This window comes from Macrobrachium nipponense, chromosome 3 (assembly GCF_015104395.2).
Source record: "Macrobrachium nipponense isolate FS-2020 chromosome 3, ASM1510439v2, whole genome shotgun sequence".
In the NCBI taxonomy this organism is placed as follows: domain Eukaryota; kingdom Metazoa; phylum Arthropoda; class Malacostraca; order Decapoda; family Palaemonidae; genus Macrobrachium; species Macrobrachium nipponense.
In genome coordinates, this window is record NC_087202.1 from 74418258 (window position 1) to 74441578 (window position 23321).

A 23321-nucleotide genomic window follows, 5' to 3' on the forward strand; every position below is an offset into this window, starting at 1 on the left:
TAATCAGCTCAGGTAACTAAGATATACTTAACTTAACTTCCTTAGGAAGGAGGCGTAACCGACCTTGACACCAGTCCGATGATCTTGACACCAAATGAGAATGATCTTATGCGTTCATATTAAAAGATATTCCAAAGTAGTATAATAATAATAATAATAATGCTGTGTCACATTTCGCAACTATTTCAGAAGGTGGGTTTTCGCGAGCGCAAAATGAATTTATTTTGTTCAGCGGTGATTTTCGAGTTTCCTGCTGCATTGTCATTGGCTGTGTTAATTGCAACGGTAACTTTGCTAGATTTCGTTAATGACTCAACTCTGTTGCCATTGTGGGCAGTTTTTGCATAACGTAAAAATCGAATATGACATGTGATGTTTTGGTGAGAATACACATCAGATGAGTAAAGAATCTGTGTGCACATACATATGTATATATATGTATATCTAATAAAAGGAGCCCATAAAAACACCAAAATATAGAACGAAAGTACTATATTTCCGAGACAGCTGTCACTCTCTTACCTACCTGAAGAGAGAGACAGCAGTCTCTGAGATGTAGTACTTTCTTTCTATATTTTGGTGTTTTTATGGGCTTCTTTTATTAGATGGAATTCTGTTGCAACATTTTTAACAGTCAGTATATATATATATATATATATATATATATATATATATATGTGTGTGTGTGTGTGTGTGTGTGTGTGTGTGTGTGTGTGTGAATGCGCGCGTTTGTCTGTGTGTGTAGAGGGAAAGAGAGAAAGAGGAATGATACACGCAAATGCATGCATATATATATATATATATATATATATATATATATATATAGAGAGAGAGAGAGAGAGAGAGAGAGAGAGAGAGAGAGAGAGAGAGAGGTATAAACATATATGTGTGTGTTGCGTGTGGGCGCGCGTACAGGGAGGAGAGATAGGGAGAGAAGATAACAAAAAGTTATTGAAGCTCTTTTGAAGAAATTACACGGCAAATTTTGATGCTTTACAGCCATGAATAACCAATGAAGAATTCAAATTCGCTTTTCGCAGATATACGCGAATCATTTTCCTCCAGTTACGCAAACAGCGGGTCAACTTGTAAACAAACACAGCTCGTGTCCTTCACGTAGGTCACACTCATATCTCTTTGTGAGTTGGGTAATATGGATTCCTGGTGTATGCTTAATCGATCTGAGGTAATTCTGTTGTGGCACAGTGAGTCATATACTTTACTTGTAGGGTTTTTAGTGTTCTGTAAAAGAATACTATTGAGATGGCTTTGTCTGTCCGTCCGCACTTATTTTCTGTCAACACTTTTTCTGTCCGTCCTCAGATCTTAAAGACTAGTGAGGCTAGAGGGCTACAAATTGGTATGGTGATCATCCATCCTCCAGTCATCAAACGTACCACATTGCAGCCCTCTAGCCTCAGTATTTAAGGTTAAATTTAGCCGCAACAACACAGGCCACGACGGCTGGCTAAAGTGTCATGGGCAGTTGCTGAGAGTTTCTAGCACATCATACGTTGTGCAGAAAACTCGATTACGCCGACGAAACTTCTGCGCATTTTTACTTGTTATAGGAAATAACGATTATGACAAGAATAATCATGGGGATAATAATGATGGTGATGTTAATTACAGACAATAGTGAATACTATGTAATAATGAAGGGAATATCGTAATCATGACTAGTGTATCACCATGTCGTTTCATTATTATCATTATCAATTTGTTTATTTTGGATTTTGAATTCATGCAAAATTATTTGGAGTAATATTGTGAGATTGGAACGAAGTTACACCTCCCGTTATTCATGAAAAATCGAAATTGTCAATTTTACTTATTTCAGCAAAACCTATTTGTAATCATAAGCATTTCCTGACGAAAATATTCCATCTGTGGTCTTGAAATATAGCAAATAACGCTATAAAATGATAATTAAGCTTAACGCCCAGTCATTGACGGTACTGCAATACATTTTTAGAAGGAGTGAAAGTTCCCGAAGTGACGACACTTAGAATTGAAGTGTCACTTATAAAGTTTCTGCCATACGCGTCGAGTAACTTGTCAGTGTGACGCCAACCATTTGTTCAGTCAGAATCCGTTTCAGTCAAGAATTTCGCAATTCCGTAAAATCAGTTTAGGAACAGAATAGATCAGAGACTACCGAAGAAAAAAAAAACTGTATACTTTTCGGAATCGTTATTTCATTTAGAAAATATTGCTCACAAAATGCTTGCAATGTCGCGTTTAGAGATGACGCAAGCGCGAGATATAATACCAAACCCCATCAATCGCTTTATGGTCAAAATAGACGCAGGGAGAATGTAACTGTAAAGTCAGTCGTATAAAAAAAACTAGCCTTTTCTTTTTCTATACGTGATATTTATTGACATTTATCTCTAGAAAAGGCGCCTTCAATTTTCCCAAAAGACCGAGCACAATATCCACGCAAGCAAAGTGTCAGTTCTATTAAATGATCGCTTCTCTAGATGATGTTATTTGGGATGGAGGTGATTTTCTGGGGCCCGTGGAAGACTCCCCTTCGGGACCACCGAGCTCGATGCATTATTCAATCAGAATGTCTTGTAACAATTCTCGCTGTTTTGAGGGAAGCAAGTGGAGAAATTGGAGCGAGATGAGGTAATGGCTTCTATAAATATTCCCCCCCTCGAAGTTTTTGACACATCGCCTGAGATACGACTAAAAGATTCGTCGCTTAGTGGAGCTGAAACGTCAAAATATTGTCGTCGGCCATTGTGCATTTTTATTGGGACGGTGCGCAGCCATCAATTCCTCCGTTGGGGTTGCATGAGAGAGAGAGAGAGAGAGAGAGAGAGAGAGAGAGAGAGATTACTCTAGGTACATCTAACTCCACCCGAAAACGATTTTTGCCACGCACAAATATAATCCTGTTTATAATTTTGATTATATATATATACATATATATATATATATATATATATATATATATATATACATATATACATATATATACATATGTATGTATGTATGTAAGTATATTATACATGCATACATACATACACTTGTGTGTGCACAAACGTACGTGACAAAATAGTACAAATCATAATTACATATATATTTATATATACAAATGTGTGTATTTAAGTATGTATGTATGTTTGTAAAAACGTCCATTTAGAAGATAGGAAAATTAATAAAAAGAAAAGACTTTCCGATAGACATGACTGTCAATTAACGAACGAGCGGCATCCTCGGCACGATTGAAATCCAGAAGCAGACGAATAAAAAAAATTGAGAATTAGCAGAAATCACAAAGAGCAGTAATATAACACAACACTGAAAACCTCAAGAATGGAAAAAAATACACTTCAAATTATATAGTACATGAATCTTTCATACTTTAGAAACCTATAATTCCTTTAACTGGGCTTATACAGATATTTTCACTGAACTCGGTTTTACACAATTATTATTATTATTATTATTATTATTATTATTATTATTATTATTATTATTATTATTATTATTATTATTATTATCATTATTATTATTATTATTATTGTTATTATTATTATTATTATGAAAAGAGTAATCATGTTGATAGTAATTATGATGTTAATAAAAGAAAATAATGGAAGCTATTACAGGAGGTCTTATCGTCATTATGATTGGTGTACCCCCACGCCGTTTCATAATTATTATTCTAACTTACAGCTTATAATACGTAAGATCATATGGAACAAGTCCAAAGGAAATTATTCACAAGTGAGAAAAAAATTATACTTGTAGAAATAAGATGGAAACATAGACTAAGGCACACGAAAATAGCAAATGAATAAAGGTATAAATGAACGTCAGAGTTCATCATGAACTTTAAAAAAAAAAGACGCCCACGCCCATGAATCAGCCTTTTAAAACGGCCCACCTTCTCAGCCTCACACGCCCACCTGTTCGAGTTGGCAGGACTGGGAGTTAGTTGGGTGATGTGCCAACGGTTGTTCATTTATAACAAGGCGACTTACGTGTTGCGTCCACCCACGACAGTATAGGCTGTAATAGATTCACATCAACCGTGCATTTGACGTCTATGGCAGTCCCTTACGACGCTCCTGATTGGCTGTTGATAAGCCAATCACAGGGCTGGAAACGTTCAAAATTCCACCTCCTGAACGCCATCGATTTCTATAAGAGGATCCAGTCGGTTATAGTAGATTCACATCAATCGTGCATTTGAATGGTCTAGGCCAGTTCCTTACGACGCTCCTGATTGACTGTTGATAAGCCAGTGACAGGGCTGGAAACTCTCAGTCTCTCGAGAGTTCACATAGTCAGGATGTTATGTTCCACCTCTCCTGGAAGACGTATACTTCAGGAGAGGTGGAACATAGATCCTACCGTTGTGAACTTTCGAGAGGGACTGAGAGTTTCCAGCCCTGTCACTGGCTTATCAACAACCAATCAGGAGCGTCGTAAGGAACTGGCCTAGACCATTCAAATGCACGATTGATGTGAATCTACTATAACCGACTGGATCCTCATTTATAGAAATCGATGGCGTTCAGGAGGTGGAATTTGGAACGTTTTTAGTTTTCAGTATAAGAAGGCTTTCGATCAGGCTTTTTGTCCGTCCGTCCGCCCTCAGATCTTAAAAACTACCGAGGCTAGAGGATTGCAAATTGGTATGTCGGTCATCCACCTCCAAAAATCAAACAGATCAAATTGCAGCCCTCTAGCCTCAGTAGTTTTTATTTTATTTAAGATTAAAGTTAGCCCTGATCGTTCGTCTGGCATCGCTGTAGGTGCCAACAACACAAGCCACCACCGGTGTGTGGCTGAAAGTTTCATAGACCGTGGCTAATGAGTTTCGTGGAGCATTATACGCTGTACAGAAACTTCGGCGAATTATCTACTTGTTTACCTCATAAGAATGATTGTCATGATAAAGTTAAATGTTGTGAAGACCATTTTTTCATTATCATCACTGTCGGTGATATAATTCATATGATTAGCGCTGTACTCTCTTCTTTTTATTAGCAACTTAAACCTGTTATGAGCCTTATCTTATGAAAATTATATTTCGTTCGTTGATGTAATACTTGAACAATATATGATTTTTATTTATTTTAATTATTGGGAAATTTTACAGAATAATATTATATGCGTATCACGGTGTTCGATGAAGAGACAGCAACGGAATTCTTGAATCTTAAATTACGCGTAAGATTCGTGGTGATTTTCGTTCATTTATGTAAGTCTGTAAGGATATTCATTCTTATTTCACGGGTATTCGATTGAGAGACAACGAGGGAAATCTCGCCAGGTGACAGTGACGCCTGTGTGCAAGAGCTTGAGTGTATGTGTGTATGGGCATATGCATGAGCGTGCCCACTAATGGGAGTGATGGTATTTTGGCATTGCTTGGCATGAGGGTGAGAAACCGTTATATAGGGTAATGAGTAATATTGACATACCAGAGCTTATACGTGACGGATGCCTTATTTGGCAGTATGGAAAGGTACATTAAAACAATATATATATATATATATATATATATATATATATATATATATATATGAGATCGAATAAAGATTAAAAGAATATATATAAATCTTTGAGTGTAAAGTAAGATACATACATATATATATATATATATATATATATTATATATATATATATATATATATGTGTGTGTGTGTGTGTGTGTGTGTGTATCAGACTTATGTATGTATATCAGAGCACTTGGTATTTCTCTTATTGCGACCAGTTCGTTAATAATAATAATAATAATAATAATTAATAATAATAATAATAATAATAATAATAATAATAATATATACAATTTATTAAAAAGTAATGGATACTTCAGCAGCATTACACTTGTACAGATTCTTCTCTATTTTCCGAATAGCAGCTTTTTCCGTGCTACTTAAACAGGCTAGTAGAGCGCCCATAGAGATCATGATCAAATACAGTCAAAATTGGTGTATATATTTGAAATTTACAGATAAACTATATCATAGTCATCAAAGTCATTAACGATTTTCGTTAATGACTTCGATGACTATGATATCATAGTTTATCTGTAAAATTCAAATATATACACCGATTTTGACCATGTATTTAATCATGATCTCTATGGGCGCTCTACTAGCCTGTTTAAGTAGCACGGAAAAAGCTGCTATTCGGAAAATGGAGAAGAATCTGTACAAGTGTAACGCTGCTGAAGTATCCATTACTTTTAATAAAGTATTTTATTATTATTATTATTATTATTATTATTATTATTATTATTATTGTTGATTATTATTATTACTGACTCTCAAGTTCACTACCAGTCGGAATTCTGTTCGTAAGAACATTGTTCACAAAGGTCCCCCCCCCCACCCCCCTTGCAAATATTGGTTGGTGTTCACCCGCCAAAGCAAACCTTTGGAACAGGACGAAACCCTTGCCAAAGTATTTGTACCTTGCTTGAATAACTTGAGCTTTTGCAAAATCGATACATCAACAACAACAAAAAAAAGATCGACGATAATAATAATAATAATAATAATAATAATAATAATAATAATAATAATAATAATTCTGATAAGTATTATTCTTATCATCTTGAGATTTTGTATGAAAACTATAAAAGTAAGTGAGAGCGTCCTATGATTATAGTTATATTTCTGCAATGTTATGTTTTATATTTGTCTTAAGACTAAATCGAAAGTTAATTTTAGAAATCACTTTATGGAATATTTAGAAATAATTGCAGAAAACCTGTAGATAATTAAATATGTCGTGTTAAAAGAAATTGAAATTGAGAAGTAAGCCTTTATATAAAAGTTAAAATTGAGTAGTAAGCCTATTTATCTAGGAAGTTCATCCATCCAGCTTCCATAGGAAATGCACCAAGCTTGCTTACGTAAGAAGATAGCGTCAAGTTCTGTTGCTTCGGCTTGCATTATTTTGCCGAAACTGGCACGGTTATAATAATCCTTGCAACCTCCACAGCGCCCTCTGTGAAAACAATCTCGGAAAATTTATCCTTACGCAAGCCCTTTGGCAAACAGAACTCGTAAAACCGGAAGCCCTGACTAATTGATTAGCACCTCCGCTGTTATTTGCCGTCGCAAAGCTGTATTTTAATCTTGGTCGATGCGGGTGGAGACCGGAGATAGAAGAGAAAGAATTCCCAAGAAACAAATAATGCGACTGGCCATTGCCAGGGCACACTGCCAAGCGCACGAAGTTATAGAACTTGCTCCTATTAGGCAAGATAGCGTCCGCGAAACCACTGACTGACTGCTGGCAGCGCTCGAGTCGTTTTCCCTGCACTTGCTCTAGTACTAGACTTATGCACATAGACTTCTGTTATATCTCCTTGCTTGTGGTTTTTGTGATTGTGGTTCCTGCAGTAAATTTCTGTGCAAAAAATTGAAGAAGAAATCTCGGCTCCAACGGTGTGCGAAATTTTCGGAATTAAGTGAAGTAGCTTGGAAGACCCCATGGGACGTTCGAATTCACTAGTGGGAAAAAGGTTTTGCATTTGTATATTGGCTGTATTGGCCCATAACCAGTAGACAAATTTTAAAAAATTAACGAAAGAGTAGTATCGTGCGGTTTGGTAGACATTTATCTGGCTGTGATAAAAAAAAAAAAAAGTAGAGCAGAACTGTGTGAAAAAAAAAAAAAAAAAAACTGGTGCTTATTCAGCCCCTTGGACGGTTGAAAAACTGCACTGTAGGTCCGGAAGTAAGACATCCTGTGGCCTTGGAGCAGGTCGCAAAGGTCATTTAGTCCAATTCAAAGCATACAAAAAAAACACAGCCTATCCCTCACCATGTCTGGTCTTTCTGATGAAGGAAACCCTAGGATATTCAGGAGGAATGTATCGTACTGCAAAGAGTAAGTAGGACTGGTGAATTTTATCCAATAATTTCCAACAAGGCGAGTGCTGTTTGGCCACGCTTGCCCTTCAGAACCGAGCTAACACAATGATTTTGCCTGCTTATATATATAATCTTAGTGAGATGGCAGAAATAGGAAACAAAGGGAAGAAAGATGAGAGCATTGCGACCAGACAGGAAAACAGGATTCGTAGACTAGTGCTAAGTACCGAGTGTTGATAAAGGCTTTAATGAAGCATTTATCAATGCTTTGTTAAAGGCAGTTTCATAACAGTTTATAGAAACAAAAATAGTACAGAGAGAGAGAGAGAGAGAGAGAGAGAGAGAGAGAGAGAGAGAGAGAGAGAGAGAGGACATGATAAAGTCGTTTAAATAATCTCTTAACAAGACACGAATTCATCTCGAAGTTTGTGGGTTCCTGGCTTCGCTTGCGCGCGGGAAGGAAATCACACACCTGGTTAGCAACCCAATTATTCAAAAAATATTTTTAATTCACCTCGTATTATCCCATATGCCTCCAATGACAGCTATTTCAGTGAACATGCGTTTTTTCGTTTTTCTCTGTTTCTCCAAAATGACGGAATTCATTTTTACCTCCGTATTATTTTTGCCTTGAGAGTTTTTGTTTTCCTTTTTATCCCTAAGACGGGACAGATTCCATTTACCTTAAGTGTTTTATAAACCGAAATTATTGTTAATCAGTCCATTTCCCTTTCTCGTCGCCGAACAGGGACGATAATTGCTGCTTTCAACGACATATACTAGTTAGGGACAGGTGAGGTTTCATCGTTGTAGCCCCTATAGACCCATTGACCCTCTTATGACGTCACGTAACCTTGTGGTAGTTGAGAATAACCTGCGTTGTTGACCCAGTACTAAAAGGTTGCCGACAGATTTTCGTAGGTCGGTACTAATAATAATAATATGATAGCAGTTCAGGACCTGCTTAGCCAATGGAATTTACAAATTTGCACTTATAATGTGGAGGTAAGTATTCGTAAACAACTTATGTTTATTTACACACACCAGAGGTTGCCTAAGCATTAATAGACACGTAGCATAATTAGGCATTCGGATTGGAAGATACACAATATATGCTTCCCAACTATGTAGACTCAAGTAAGCATATTTGCACATACACATACGCACGTATACTTACTATATATAATGTATATATACATATATGTATATGCATTAAAATAAAAGTTTATAATATATATATATAATATATAATAATATAATATATATTGTATTATATATATGTATGTATATATACATACACACACATAGACACACGCACTGAGAAACATATGCGCGCATACTCATGTACTACGCGCACATATTTATAAACATCCATATAGTAGGTATGCCTGTGTTTATGAATACACTTTATAACACCAATACAGAGACACTATTGTGACCTTCGAATCAATAACCCAGCTATTGCCTCTGAGCCATACCTTGAATACTAACAGTGGCCTGTCCTCATCAACATAACTTCATGTGATAACAGAAGGATATCCGTAATGAGCCTTTTCTGTATATCCTTGTTAAGTGATTGTTAAACCAGGTCTCGAGATCATCCTAAGTTATCGGTAAGGTCATGCTAATATGTTTTTAATGATGGATGTATTCTACATATTAAGCATTATAATGTCTTTTGGAATTAACATAATGCTTGTATGATGTATTTAGACAAACAATATGCATACAGACATATATATATATATATATATATATATTATATATATAATTTTCTGGGAAATTACAAATATGTTGGTTATATATGTGTATGTATTTTATATTTATTTTTTTCGTAATCCTTCCATTGTTTATACATATATTTAAATGATACACATATATATGTGTGTATACATAATATAAATACATATATATATGTATATCCATATATTATATAATTCTGGAAATTATAAATATGTTGGATATATGTGTGTATATATTATATATATCTTATATTTATTTTTTTGTAATCCTTACATTGTATATACATATTTAAATTACATACATATATATGTGTGTATATACATACATATATTTAAATTATATACATATATATGTGTATATACATAGGAAAACAAATTTGTAAATAATATCCAGTAGATAAACTCTCATCATATTTCTAATTAAAAAAAAAATATTGTCTTGGAAATGATTTCCAGTGTATCTCGCCAGAGATAATTCACGACGAATTCCCTCTTCTCCCTTCCCCCCCAAAACCAGCTTGGTCCGCCAGCACCTACTGCAGGTGGAGAACCGTCTCTTCGAGATGTTTGGCGACAAGGAGAAGCAGACGATTAATCTCAACAAATTCCTGATGGTAAGGAAGTTGCCTTTTATTTCTTCTTCATATTATTGTTTCCATCTCTTCTTTCCGTGCTTCCCCTCAACTCGTCTTACTTCTTCCTAATGAACTCAATATTATTTGGAAGCTTTGATTCCAAGTCAGTGGCTCCGTGGGTGGGCTTGTTCCATATGAATAGGTTTCATCTTCTGAGTGATAATAATAATAATAATAATAATAATAATAATAATAATAATAATAATAATAATAATAAGATGACAAAAAGACAAGAGTAAGGGGAATATAGCCAGTAACTACAGGCCTATCACCTGCCTACCAATAATGTGGAAGTTACTAACAGGTATCATCAGTGAAAGGCTATACAATTACCTAGAGGAGACAAACACCATCCCCCACCAACAGAAAGGCTGCAGAAGGAAGTGTAGGGGCACAAAAGACCAGCTCCTGATAGACAAAATGGTAATGAAGAACAGTAGGAGAAGGAAAACCAACCTAAGCATGGCATGGATAGACTATAAGAAAACCTTCGACATGATACCACACACATGGCTAATAGAATGCCTGAAAATATATGGGGCAGAGGAAAACACCATCAGCTTCCTCAAAAATACAATGCGCAACTGGAATACAATACTTACAAGCTCTGGAATAAGACTAGCAGAGGTTAATATCAGGAGAGGGATCTTCCAGGGCGACTCACTGTCCCCACTACTCTTCGTAGTAGCCATGATTCCATGACAAAAGTACTACAGAAGATGGATGCTGGGTACCAACTCAAGAAAAGAGGCAACAGAATCAACCATCTGATGTTCATGGACGACATCAAGCTGTATGGTAAGAGCATCAAGGAAATAGATACCCTAATCCAGACTGTAAGGATTGTATCTGGGGACATCAGGATGGAGTTTGGAATAGAAAAATGCGCCTTAGTCAACATACAAAAAGGCAAAGTAACGAGAACTGAAGGGATAAAGCTACCAGATGGGAGCAACATCAAACACATAGATGAGACAGGATACAAATACCTGGGAATAATGGAAGGAGGGGATATAAAACACCAAGAGATAAAGGACCACGATCATAAAGAATATATGCAGAGACTCAAGGCGATACTCAAGTCAAAACTCAACGCCGGAAATATGATAAAATCCATAAACACATGGGCAGTGCCAGTAATCAGATACAGCGCAGGAATAGTGGAATGGACGAAGGCAGAACTCCGCAGCATAGATCAGAAAAACCAGGAAACATATGACCATACACAAAGCACTACACCCAAGAGCAAATACGGACAGACTATACATAACACGAAAGGAAGGAGGGAGAGGACTACTAAGTATAGAGGACTGCGTCAACATCGAGAACAGAGCAATGGGGCAATATCTGAAAACCAGTGAAGAGTAGTGGCTAAAGAGTGCATGGGAAGAAGGACTAATAAAAGTAGACGAAGACCCAGAAATATACAGAGACAGAAGAATGACAGACAGAACAGAGGACTGGCACAACAAACCAATGCACGGACAATACATGAGACAGACTAAAGAACTAGCCAGCGATGACACATGGCAATGGCTACAGAGGGGAGAGCTAAAGAAGGAAACTGAAGGAATTATAACAGCAGCACAAGATCAGGCCCTAAGAACCAGATATGTTCAAAGAACGATAGACGGAAATAACATCTCTCCCATATGTAGGAAGTGCAATACGAAAAATGAAACCATAAACCACATAGCAAGCGAATGCCCGGCACTTGCACAGAACCAGTACAAAAAGAGGCATGATTCAGGGGCAAAAGCCCTCCACTGGAGCCTGTGCGAGAAACATCAGCTACCTTGCAGTAATAAGTGGTACGAGCACCAACCTGAGGGAGTGATAGAAAACAATCAGGCAAAGATCCTCTGGGACTATGGTATCAGAACGGATAGGGTGATACGTGCAAATAGACCAGACGTGACGTTGATTGACAAAGTCAAGAAGAAAGTATCACTCATTGATGTCGCAATACCATGGGACACCAGAGTTGAAGAGAAAGAGAAGGAAAAAATGAATAAGTATCAAGACCTGAAAATAGAATTAAGAAGGATATGGGATATGCCAGTGGAAATCGTACCCATAATCATAGGAGCACTAGGCACGATCCCAAGATCCCTGAAAAGGAATCTAGAAAAACTAGAGGCTGAAGTAGCTCCAGGACTCATGCAGAAGAGTGTGATCCTAGAAACGGCTAAGAAAAGTGATGGAACCCGGAACCTCACACTATAAATACCACCCAGTCGATTGGAGGACTGTGATAGAGCAAAAAAAAAAAAATAATAATAATAATAATAATAATAGTGTACTTAGGAAGCAGACCCTCTCTCAAGCATACTTTTTTTAAAGTAATGGCTACTTCAGCAGCATTGCACTTGTAGATATTCTTCTCTATTTTCCGAATAGCGGCCTTTTCCGTGCTACTTAAAATGGGCTAGTAGAGCGCTATAGAGGTCATGACCCTCGTATAGGCGCTCTACTAAATTAATAATAATAATAATGATAATAATATAAAAATAATCCAAAGACAAGTCATAATCACACGAGTCAAAAATAAAAAGGAAAGTAAATCCACGTAGTATCGAGTTGGCTTGCGTTTTTAAAAATATTTACAGCTATAGTATTTCATTATTATTAGTATTAGTATTATTATATTAGTAGAGCGCCATAGAGGGGTCATGACCTCTATAGGCGCTCTACTAATAATAATAATAATAATAATAAAATAATGATAATAAAAAAATAATCCAAAGACAAGTCATAATCACACGAGTCAAATAAAATGGGAAAGTAATCCACAGTAGTATCGATGTTTGGCTTGCGTTTTAAAATATTACAGCTATAGATTTTTAAATAAGAAAACCAAACCAAACACGCATACTACTGTGGATTTACTTTGCCAGTAATAATAATAATAATAATAATAATAATGTTGAGTCATGACACCCTACATGTTCTAGTGTCAGGAAGCCTAAACCTTGCAGGTGAAGCTGAATGATAAGATGATAAGGTTTGTCTGTAAGCATAGTGATATTCACCTCTTTTAGGTATTTGTGAGTCCTCATTTATATATATATATATATATATATATATATACACGTATATAAATACACATACACACACATACACATACATACATATATATATATATATATATATATATATATATATATATATAAATATATGTTGCACTCATCCTTTGATATCTGACGGCCTCTTCTCTTTTTCCCCCCGAAGGGCCTGATAGCTACGGGCCTCCGGCACTCAGATCCTCGCCTGAAGGAGATGCGAAACAACCTGAAGAAGGTGCAGGAGAGAATCACGCCCTCAGAGTCCCAAGCTCTGGACGTCGACTATGAGACTTTCATGGGGTGAGAGTCTGGTCTCCGTTGTGTTAACTTCGTAAAAACGTTCTTGAGTTTCTTTGTTTTTAATAGTTTCCTAAGCCTGGTTTTAAGTTATTTGACTTTTCCAGACTTCAGGTTTCGCGGTCGTAATTAACTTGGAAAAGTACAATTTCTTAAGCCTAGTTTTTGGTTATTTAACTTTTCCAGACTTCAGATTTCGCGGTCGTAATTAACCTGGAAAAGTACAATTTCAAGTTAATTTGCTGGTTTTTGGTTATTTAACTTTTCCAGACTTCAGATTTCGCGGTCGTAATTAACCTGAAAAAGTAAAATTTCTTAAGCCTGGTTTTTGGTTATTTAACTTTTCCAGACTTCAGATTTCGCGGTCGTAATTAACCTGAAAAAAGTAAAATTTCTTAAGCCTGGTTTTTGGTCATAGACCCCAGTGTTTGTCCTATATTGTACATTCTATTGAAATCAACGATTCACGTCGCTTTACCTATTAATGCAAATATTCTTGGGCCCGTTTTTCCCTTCTTTGGCCCTGTTTAAAACTAACTTTCTTTTTTTTTCACAGGATCATTTCTGACAACCTGGAAATCGTGGTGCAGGCGTTCTCCTCCTCCTTCGTCATTCCTGACTTCAGGGGCTTTTGCCAGCACATCGACGAGATCTACGGCCTTTGTCAGGCCAACACTGACGGCAAGGTTCGTGCGGGCTTGAATTCTTGGGCTTAAAGAGATTTTAGTATGGGAGGTTTTTTTGATATAGTAGAGGAGTTACGAAAGTAATTTCCTTCTATAAAAGTGGATATTTTTACTTAGTACATTCTTCTGTTTAGAAATGGTTAACTTAGTACATTCTTCTGTTTAGAAATGGTTAACTTAGTACATTCTTCTGTTGAGAAGTGAATATTCTTTTAATAATAACAATAATAATGGCGAAACAAATCTACGGTTATGTATGTGTACATATATTCCAAGATAAATCTGTACAGATTTATCTTGAAATACAGGGTGTCCATAAAGTCCCAGTACCATTACAAGTATTTATTACTCAGAATCCTTAGGTAAATGGTAAAATATTATGCAGTTTTAGCAAAGAAATGGCGAAGCTCAGCTTAACGCAACCCATCAGATATCGAAATAAAAGTAATAATTCGCTACCTTCAATATTAGATCAATACAACTCTGGCTTATAACACTGTGCAACGTATAATGCTGTATAAAACCATCAGCTATAACCGGCAGCACTCCAGTTGGTCACCAGATGCGATAGAATGAGGGTGCGTCCCTTGGCTCCGGAAAGCGCTGCCAGATGTATGATCCATGGCTAACTTAAACCTTAAATAAAATAAAACCTAATGAGGCTAGAGGGTTGCTATTTGGTATGTTTGATGATTAGAGGGTGGATGATCAAAAGACCAATTTGCAGTCCTGAAGCCTCAGTAGTTATTTAGATCTGAAGGCGGACAGAATAAAGTGCGTATGGAGAGACAAAGCCGGCACAATAGCTTTGTTTTACAGAAAACTGAAAATGACTTTAAAAAAATAATTTGACAATAAATAACTTGTCAACTTGATTATTTGTATATCCCACAGGTGGCTAGTTACATTCCCCAACTGGAGCGCTCCAACCCCAATCATTGGGGAGTGTCTATCTGCACCGTAGATGGTCAGCGTCACGCCCTTGGGGATGTCAACATACCGTTTACCATTCAGTCTTGCAGGTGGGTAGACTTTGCTGGGGCTGAAAGTAACCTATTAAAACAGAACCTATGAAACGATAAGAAATTCTTTATGTCAGCGGGTACTTATTAACTAAATATGTTTTCATGGTTAATTGATATGGTGTTACGACTAGAATGTGGTCTGGATCTTTCCCAGATGGTGACCCCCAGCAAAGTTGGGGGGAGGGGGGCTATTGGTTGGTTATCTAGGAGTAATATTTCTTTGGGGTCATTATCTTTGTGATATTTACAGTCTTTTGTTTAAACCCTATCTAGGAAAGATCCTGTAGTCCTTATTGTTCGACGTCGTTAAAGCAACTTTCACTTTAGTTCAGAGGATGAAATTATTTTCATTCGAAGACATGAATTTCAGTTAATGTCCAAAGACAAAATAGAATACATTCTTCAAAACTTAATCAGTCAGATATAATTACTTCTAGTGTTTTTTTCACTCGTTGTATAATGTTTTTAGTATGAATGGGTCTGTAAATTTTATTTCTTTATTGATTGCGAATTATGTACAGTGGCTGTTGAGTCAGCAAAGTTCCGACAATGTTTTGACACCAGTTATAAGGTAGGCCACTATGCTTCTCAAGATATGAAACTGTCTGATTCAAACTACTCAAAATCAATAAGTTGGAATCAACTGTGCGCCGTCAAAAAAAAATCATGATAATAAAAGTCAAACTATTAGATGCTATTAGATTGAGTCAAAGAGCCATGACCGTATCTTACAGAACCCCCCCTTCTTTTTTTCGTTCAACCACCCACGTACTTTTGTTTGGAATTTCCCGTCACCCGAAAACTGTGGTTTTCTATTGTGTTGCATTCTGGTCTACCTGTTTTTTTTTTTCTGTAGTATTGTCTTTGCTAACAGTCTCTTGCAAGTAATAATTAGGTCTAAGTACTCACTAACCATACTAAAATCTTCAAAAACATTTCTAATGTACTAGAAAGACACAGGACTCTGTTTCAGTTGTGTTCTAGAAGTAATTCAGAGTCATTCCCTTCCTCCCCCCCTTTTATATTATATATATATATATATATATATATATATATATATATATATATATATATATATATATATATATTTCCAGTAGTTTAGATCTGTGTCCTCAAAGAGAGTCATGCTACTAGTACGGAACCCTTTCTGTCACTAAACGATTCCAATATGTCACATAGGCTATTGTTGTTTCGCCTGAACTTTGCAAAATATTTATATAGTGGACATAACTTCAACAGAATTTATTTGTTATAAGATCTCCTATTCTATGTACAGTGGTCCCCCCTTATTCGCGGGGGATGCGTACCAGGCCCCCCGGGAATAGTTGGAACTCTTATAAAAATGCTTAAAACAGTCTATTTTGTTAGGTAAAACTCAAGCAAACCCCACTAAAAATTCTTCTACCTGTTTTTTTTAAATAGTTTTATCACAAAAAAATGCAATTTATGATGAAATTGATAAAAAAATAAACAGGAATTTGTGGATATTTCTCATAGAAAAATACCGCGAATATTCGAATTTCCTGCGAATAATAGGTAGATATGGTCCGGAGAGAAATCCGCCAATCAGAACACGAATACGGGGTCCCACTGTTGTTATTGATTATTATTATTATTATTATCATTATTATTATTATTGTTATTATTATTATTATTATTATTATTATTATTATTATTATTATTATTATTATTATTATTCAGAAGATGAAGCCAATTGTATGTAAGAAACCCTCAGGGGCCATTGATTTGAAATTCAAGCTTCCAAAGAACCGGAAAAAGTGAAAAGGAGGTATAGGGAAATGCAGGAAGAAGAGATCCCACTTATGAAAAAAAATAATAATTAGATGAAAAATATTATAATACAAGAAGAATAGTATTAAGGTAGTATTGCATTGCATTTTTGCTTGAACTTCTGACGTTTCAACTGCCCGGCATCCTTTGGGAGGCTGTTGAAGTTCTGACAAAAATCTGTTAAATAGAAAAAAATCCAAAAACAACGGAAGTGTGATTTACCTCATACTCGCTGTGCACTCCCTTTTTGTGGGACTAACAATGAAGCAAAGGTTCTGGTTTACTCTTTCCCTGAAATATGTGCATTCAGTTTCAATTGTGGTTATTTTTGGAAGTTTGTTAAATTTGAAGTACGGAGGCACAACTCAGGACAACATGAAAGCAATAGTATCATATGAAAACCTAGTGGAGCAAGACGGCCAGCTGATGATAAAAGTATTAGTGCTGATGCAAAAATAGAATTTTTTTCATTTGATTAAATAACTCAGTTTTAATTCAGGGACGATCTAGGAGGATAGTAGCTTTAGGCAGAAGGTTAGACAGAACTGAATAGATGAAGCTGTATTTATTCAAGGGATACTGTTTTTACTGCTCCGAGTTGTGTAGGTTACGCATATCATTTTAGCCTTTATTTTCAACTTGAAGTTGACAATTTAAATTTAATAAAAAAGACAATTTAAATGCAGAAAAAACTGGTCCCATTCCAGCAATAATGATAATAAAAAGGTCCAGTTGACATCTATTTCTGGAAACCACGTAAAATAAATAATAATCAAATTTTGTTTCAAGGTTTCCTTAGGAATTGCATTGATTATTTACGGTATACAAAAAGTAGGTCTAGGGCGAACTTTATTTTTACATAACAAGTGACATTGCTGCATGCATATCAACTGCTTTACATTTAGTGTGGATCACGCTTAAATTAGTAAGCTAAATTTCCAACTTACCTTAACACGAGTGAAAGACTTCGCTTTTTCTATTTAACTAAAATAACTTTTTACCTGAAATCAAGTATTTCACTTATATCATATATCAAAATTAAGTTACCTTGACCATGGCTATTCAGTTAACGTAAACTTACATGTGGAAAGTTTGTCCATTGTAATTTGGAATTCGACCTTTACAAGTGCCAGTTTTCACCCAAACAAAATTTGTTGTTGGGAGAAAGAATTCATTGAAAATCTGAGAAAGCCAGAGAAATGTTCATTTGAGTCATGTGTATATGGCTGCCTATTCGAATTTTGAGCTAATTCATGGAGCTTATTGAAAAGAGAAAATTAAGAACACACGGGCAGCTTTCCCTTGAGCTGCCGTTCGCACCTTCTTTCTCGGGAAAGAGCTTCCTCGACATCAGGTAAAAATAAACTATACTCTGTTTTTTCCCATCTTTCCACCCGCCTGTGGTGTTTGCGTATGGTAACACTGCGTCCCGGGCTTTAGATAGTTACATTCAGCTTACATTCAACAATAATAACTATATCCTATTTCGAATATTAACAGTAAATTATTAAAACACTTTTCAGTTGCAAATGTACACCCAGATATCCTTTTATTTACCTAAAACTTAAACATAGCGTAACTATCTAAAGCCCGGGACGCAGTGTTACCATACGCAAACACCACAGCGGGTGGACAGATGGAAAAAAACCGAGTATAGTTCATTCCATTAAATCCTATTCATAATCTACTAAGGAAATTTGAAAGAATAACCCATTTGCTGACCTCATGCCTTTATTTATTTTCTCTCAGTTTAATTCACTTTAACTTCTGTTTAAATGCAAAATCTTCTAAGCTTTGACAGCCCTTTCCCCGTAAACTCCATCTTGACTGATTATATTTACTTTTTTCTCTCTCTCTGCTTAAATAACTGGTGTTATCTGTATGTAGACTTGATTTGTTGTTGTTGTTGTTGTTGTTGTGGCATGGCTGAAGAAAAGCTACTCTGCTCTTTTTTGTTTTTTTATAAAAGAACTCTCTCTTTGGTTCTCTGGGTTCGAATAGCAAGCCTTTGAACTACGCCATGGCTCTGGGCATGACGGGCACGGATTTCATTCACAACTTCGTTGGCATGGAGCCCTCGGGAAGATACTTCAACGAGCTTTGCCTCGATTACAGCAGTAAGTAGCCAGATTATTGTTTCCCCACATGCTACCGAAGTGATCTTGAGAAGCCGAGAGAGGTCGCACGCCCCCTTATCTCAGACGCCACTGACAGGGAAGTTTCTGGAACAGACGGTATCTGGGGCGCCTGTGATTGCTTTGGTGAGTTCGTGCCATGTTTCAGATTTAACCAACAGAAAGATTTCGTTTTGTGCAGAAAAGTCATTCATTTATTCAAACTAAATCTCCAAACTATGCAGCCAGCTAAAACTGATACCTTGAGTTGTTTTAAGACTGAAACTGGCAGGAGCTTCGATCTCTCGAAGGGACACTTCCACCAGAGCCGAGAGTGAGTTGAATCCATCGTCCAGAGAAGTTCCTGGCTGTGTAAGCTGCCTCTCCTGACAAAGGTAAGTGCCCTTCTTCCAGTCCTTTCTTACGGGCGTCTCTGCGGGAGGAGACAGCGCATAACGCTGTATTCTCTCTCTCTGCAGTTACGCTTTGAGCTACGCGATGTCTTTGGGAGAACTGGAGGCCGCGAAGTATCACTCCTACGTGGGTATGGAGCCATCAGGCCGGTACTACAACGAGCTCTGTCTAGACTACAACAGTACGTTCCCGCTGGGGGTTCTTAGTATACACCTCATTACATTGTTTTTGCTACTTCTTTTACCTCCGAACTCCTTCCGTATGCACTTCTTTTTATTTTTACTATTTAATTGCAATCTTTTCTTTTCTTCTTCTGCCACATATAATCATTCTAACTTTTAAGATGCTTTCGCCAGGCAAGTTCAAGGCATCACTGCCTGCTCCATTGTGCAATAAAAATACCTAGTACAGAAAGATAAGAATTTCATTTCACATGCCCTTGATTTTGTTCTTTTTCTTTTAATGTACACGGATGTTGCTACGTCAGTTCTCAAAAGTCTGAGTGAAGGAAACCAACAGATTGCTGCCTCGTTAACTGGTCCTTTAATATAAAAGTAATCTGAGAATTATCCTTCTCTCCTCCTTACGAGACTACTCTCCTTTTACCTGATTTCCTGCCCCAGATTCATCTTTCAAGTCTAAAAAGCAAAAGTTTTTAATATTTTCCTTCACATACCATATTTTGTCAAGGAACATTCTCGTCTGTTCTAGCTTTTATGCTTCCTAGGATAAACTTTTTTTAACGTGTTTTATTTTTATTTGAATCAATTATAGGGTTTATTTAAGGGTTAGGCTAGAATCATCGTAACATGCCGATACATTTTAGATAAAAGCTTTGCCAAAAAATTTACAAGAAACATGTAATAATGTGACCCTTATAATTACTAAATGGTGATCTTATTTAATATTGTTTTTTCATGATAATTCACTTCTTCGATTCGTATCTTCTTCATTTCTCTTTTTGCCAATCTTCGCTTGTTCCTGTTTTCATCAGCATGGGCTAGAAGAGTAGCATAGGCCTATCCTTTCAAAGTAATCACATTGTTAGGAAAATCTGTCAGTGCCTAATTAAATGAAGGAAATAAATTAAATAAATGAGAAAGTAAAGCTGATGAATCGAGGAAGTAATGGAGAATATGAGATGAATAACAGGAAAATGCAAAGTGATAATTAATGATTAGATAAAAAGACATTCATGTACCGTGACCAAATGTAACTCGCCGGCAAACTTCACTCACCAACCCAAACTACGAAAATCTACAAAGATAGTTTAGAGCATAACCAATCCAACCTGACCTGACCTTCCCATAGCCCTCGAGCGCTTCTTTCATTTCATTGACCAATTTTTCCCTTCTTTGCCTTAGTTCCATTTCTTTGTAACAGCCAGTGAAACACCTCTTCATATGACCTGCTCTATAAGGGAATTGTACAGATCTTTAGTCAGTTCTTTTTTTTTTGCATATGTTTATAAAGCTGTCTAGTATGTAGCAATGCGTTTATTATCGTCATTATACTGAAATAACGAATTGAGCAATATGAAATGGTGAATGTTATATTATACTGTTACCATTAAGCTTCCTTCCCTCTCGTTTTCAGACAAGCCGCACAACCCCATGATAAACGCCGGTGCCATTATGACAGCAGCTTTGATCAAGGTAATTAATTTAGGCGTATTGTGGGGCCGGGGGAGGGGGGGGGGGGAGGTGGAACTTTTGTCATGTAGTAACTGCTGAGAAATAAGGGGGCTACTTTGGCTTGCTATCTACACGTCATCAACTCCGAGGTGCTGGTACTAACAGTGGCTCTACTCAAGGTGCTAGTACTAACAGTGGCAGAAGTTCCTTGGGACACCGTATTTAGTACTAGCCCCTCGGAGATCAAGGCATTATTTGCACCCATTTCTATATTGTGTGGTCAACAAAATATATTGATAAACGCCATATTTGTGCAGCGATCTTCTTTACATTCACCATACGGTGTTTAGTACTATTAACTCTGAGTAGGTGATGTGTGAATAGCAAGGCAAAGTAGCATCGAAAGAAGACTATTTGGTTCCATGTGTTCTCATTCTTTTGGGTGCATCGTAAACAGCTGTCAAAATTTGTCACATTTTCATTGTTTTTCTGTGACTGTATAATTCTAGATAAGTGTTACACAAGTTAGCAGACTTAAGGTGTAGGCTACATGAGAGTGGATGTCTTTGCGCGCATGCATGTGACATTGGTGCTCATTATACCAGCACTGCAGGTCCCATAGCTTTCTTGAAGAAGTCTGCAGATACGCTTACCGTTTTCTTTGCGATTCATTTCCGGTATATAGATTAATAAAAAAAATGTCATTTGGGCTAAGTTGAATTTTCAAGGAATGTGAGCTCTGAAATATAAATATGAAGCCCTGGTGCATTGAAGCTAATATCATCTGGGAAAACAAAATGTATAAGAACTGTTGACAGCTTTTTTTTATCTGAGAATAATTTCTCATATTGCAACAAGTAAACTATAGGCGACCTTGCTTTTATTTTTCTTTAAGATTTCACCTTTTCTTCCTCTTACTACTTCAACGGGATAGAAATAGTACTGTTACCTTAGCAACAAAACTGTCTCTTAAATTTCACATTTTGTTTACGTAGTCTTTTCTTACTCGCCACCTTTTCCCTCAGTTCTTCATTTCCTTCTGATTCTTTATCAGTAAGAGGATAACGAACCAAATTTCTTAATACATGAATCCATGAATCAATATTCTAAGGTATGGCAGTCCCCGGGTTACATTAGATTCGGGTTAAGTCGTTCCGGACTTAAGGCACTTGCCTCATGGTGCTGTTAACCTGCATTACAGCACTGTAATCCAGGCTTACATGGCTGTTGCTATTTATTCCCATTGTAATTATGATGATTCGGGTTAAGGCGATTTTCGGCTTACAGCGCCCTGCCAGGAACAGGACCCCCACCGTAACCTAGGGACTACCTATATATATATATATATAATATATAATAATATATATATATATATATATATATATAATATATGTATATATATATATATATATATATGTATATATATAGGTAGGTATTTATAATCAGCTGAGGGGAACCAATACTTGCTAAAATGAGGCCAAATCTGTTTCGGACTAATTAAAGAATTTAGTATCTAATGTGACAAAGTATAAGAGAAAATGAATGTTTATGCGTCTATTTCTGAGGTCATACTGCGACTGTCACCCTCAGTCAGTGCGAATATAATAATTATTTTATTATGTATTTTGTTCATGATAAGGAAAACCTATTAATGACCTGGTAAAAGAAAATCTATTAATGAACTGTTAAAGTCCATCAAATCTTATGTATTGTAAATTGAGGGTTTCAAATGTCAAGTTAATTTTGAGCAAGGCAGCCGATAATGAGCAGAATTCTCATTTAGCTTTATATATCAGATTTATGATTTAATCTTTATGAATGTGGATGGATTGTACTAGAGCTTTTAATATCACAAATGTTTCCTTTCCACAGCCGCAACTGTCAGCTGCTGATCGTTTCGACTACGTGAGTACTAATGTGGTTTCGTAAATATCATCAGTGATGTCATGAGTTAGTTTTCATTAGATTCCAGAGTAAATAATTATGGCCATGCAGGAAAATTTGTGATAATATTTTCAATAAAAGAAAGATTAGTATCCCCCCCTCAAATAAAAAAAATTTCGAA

General features: G+C 36.3%; 1 protein-coding gene across 5 annotated transcripts in view; it reads left to right on the forward strand.

Annotated features, from left to right (window-relative positions):
* Nucleotides 1–23321, forward strand: part of LOC135221819 (glutaminase liver isoform, mitochondrial-like) — a 70757-nt gene that overhangs the window by 40992 nt on the left and 6444 nt on the right. For 3 of the 5 annotated variants that reach the window (XM_064259716.1, XM_064259711.1, XM_064259715.1), the window contains exons 5-12: nucleotides 8602–8646; nucleotides 10113–10209; nucleotides 13462–13595; nucleotides 14149–14278; nucleotides 15173–15300; nucleotides 19096–19211; nucleotides 21219–21277; nucleotides 23129–23161. In XM_064259716.1, the coding sequence (XP_064115786.1) occupies nucleotides 8602–8646; nucleotides 10113–10209; nucleotides 13462–13595; nucleotides 14149–14278; nucleotides 15173–15300; nucleotides 19096–19211; nucleotides 21219–21277; nucleotides 23129–23161 (742 nt within the window). Of the gene's footprint in view, nucleotides 1–8601; nucleotides 8647–10112; nucleotides 10210–13461; nucleotides 13596–14148; nucleotides 14279–15172; nucleotides 15301–19095; nucleotides 19212–19687; nucleotides 19804–21218; nucleotides 21278–23128; nucleotides 23162–23321 lie in introns of all 5 variants that reach the window. The other 2 variants (XM_064259712.1, XM_064259714.1) reach the window with 2 other exon arrangements.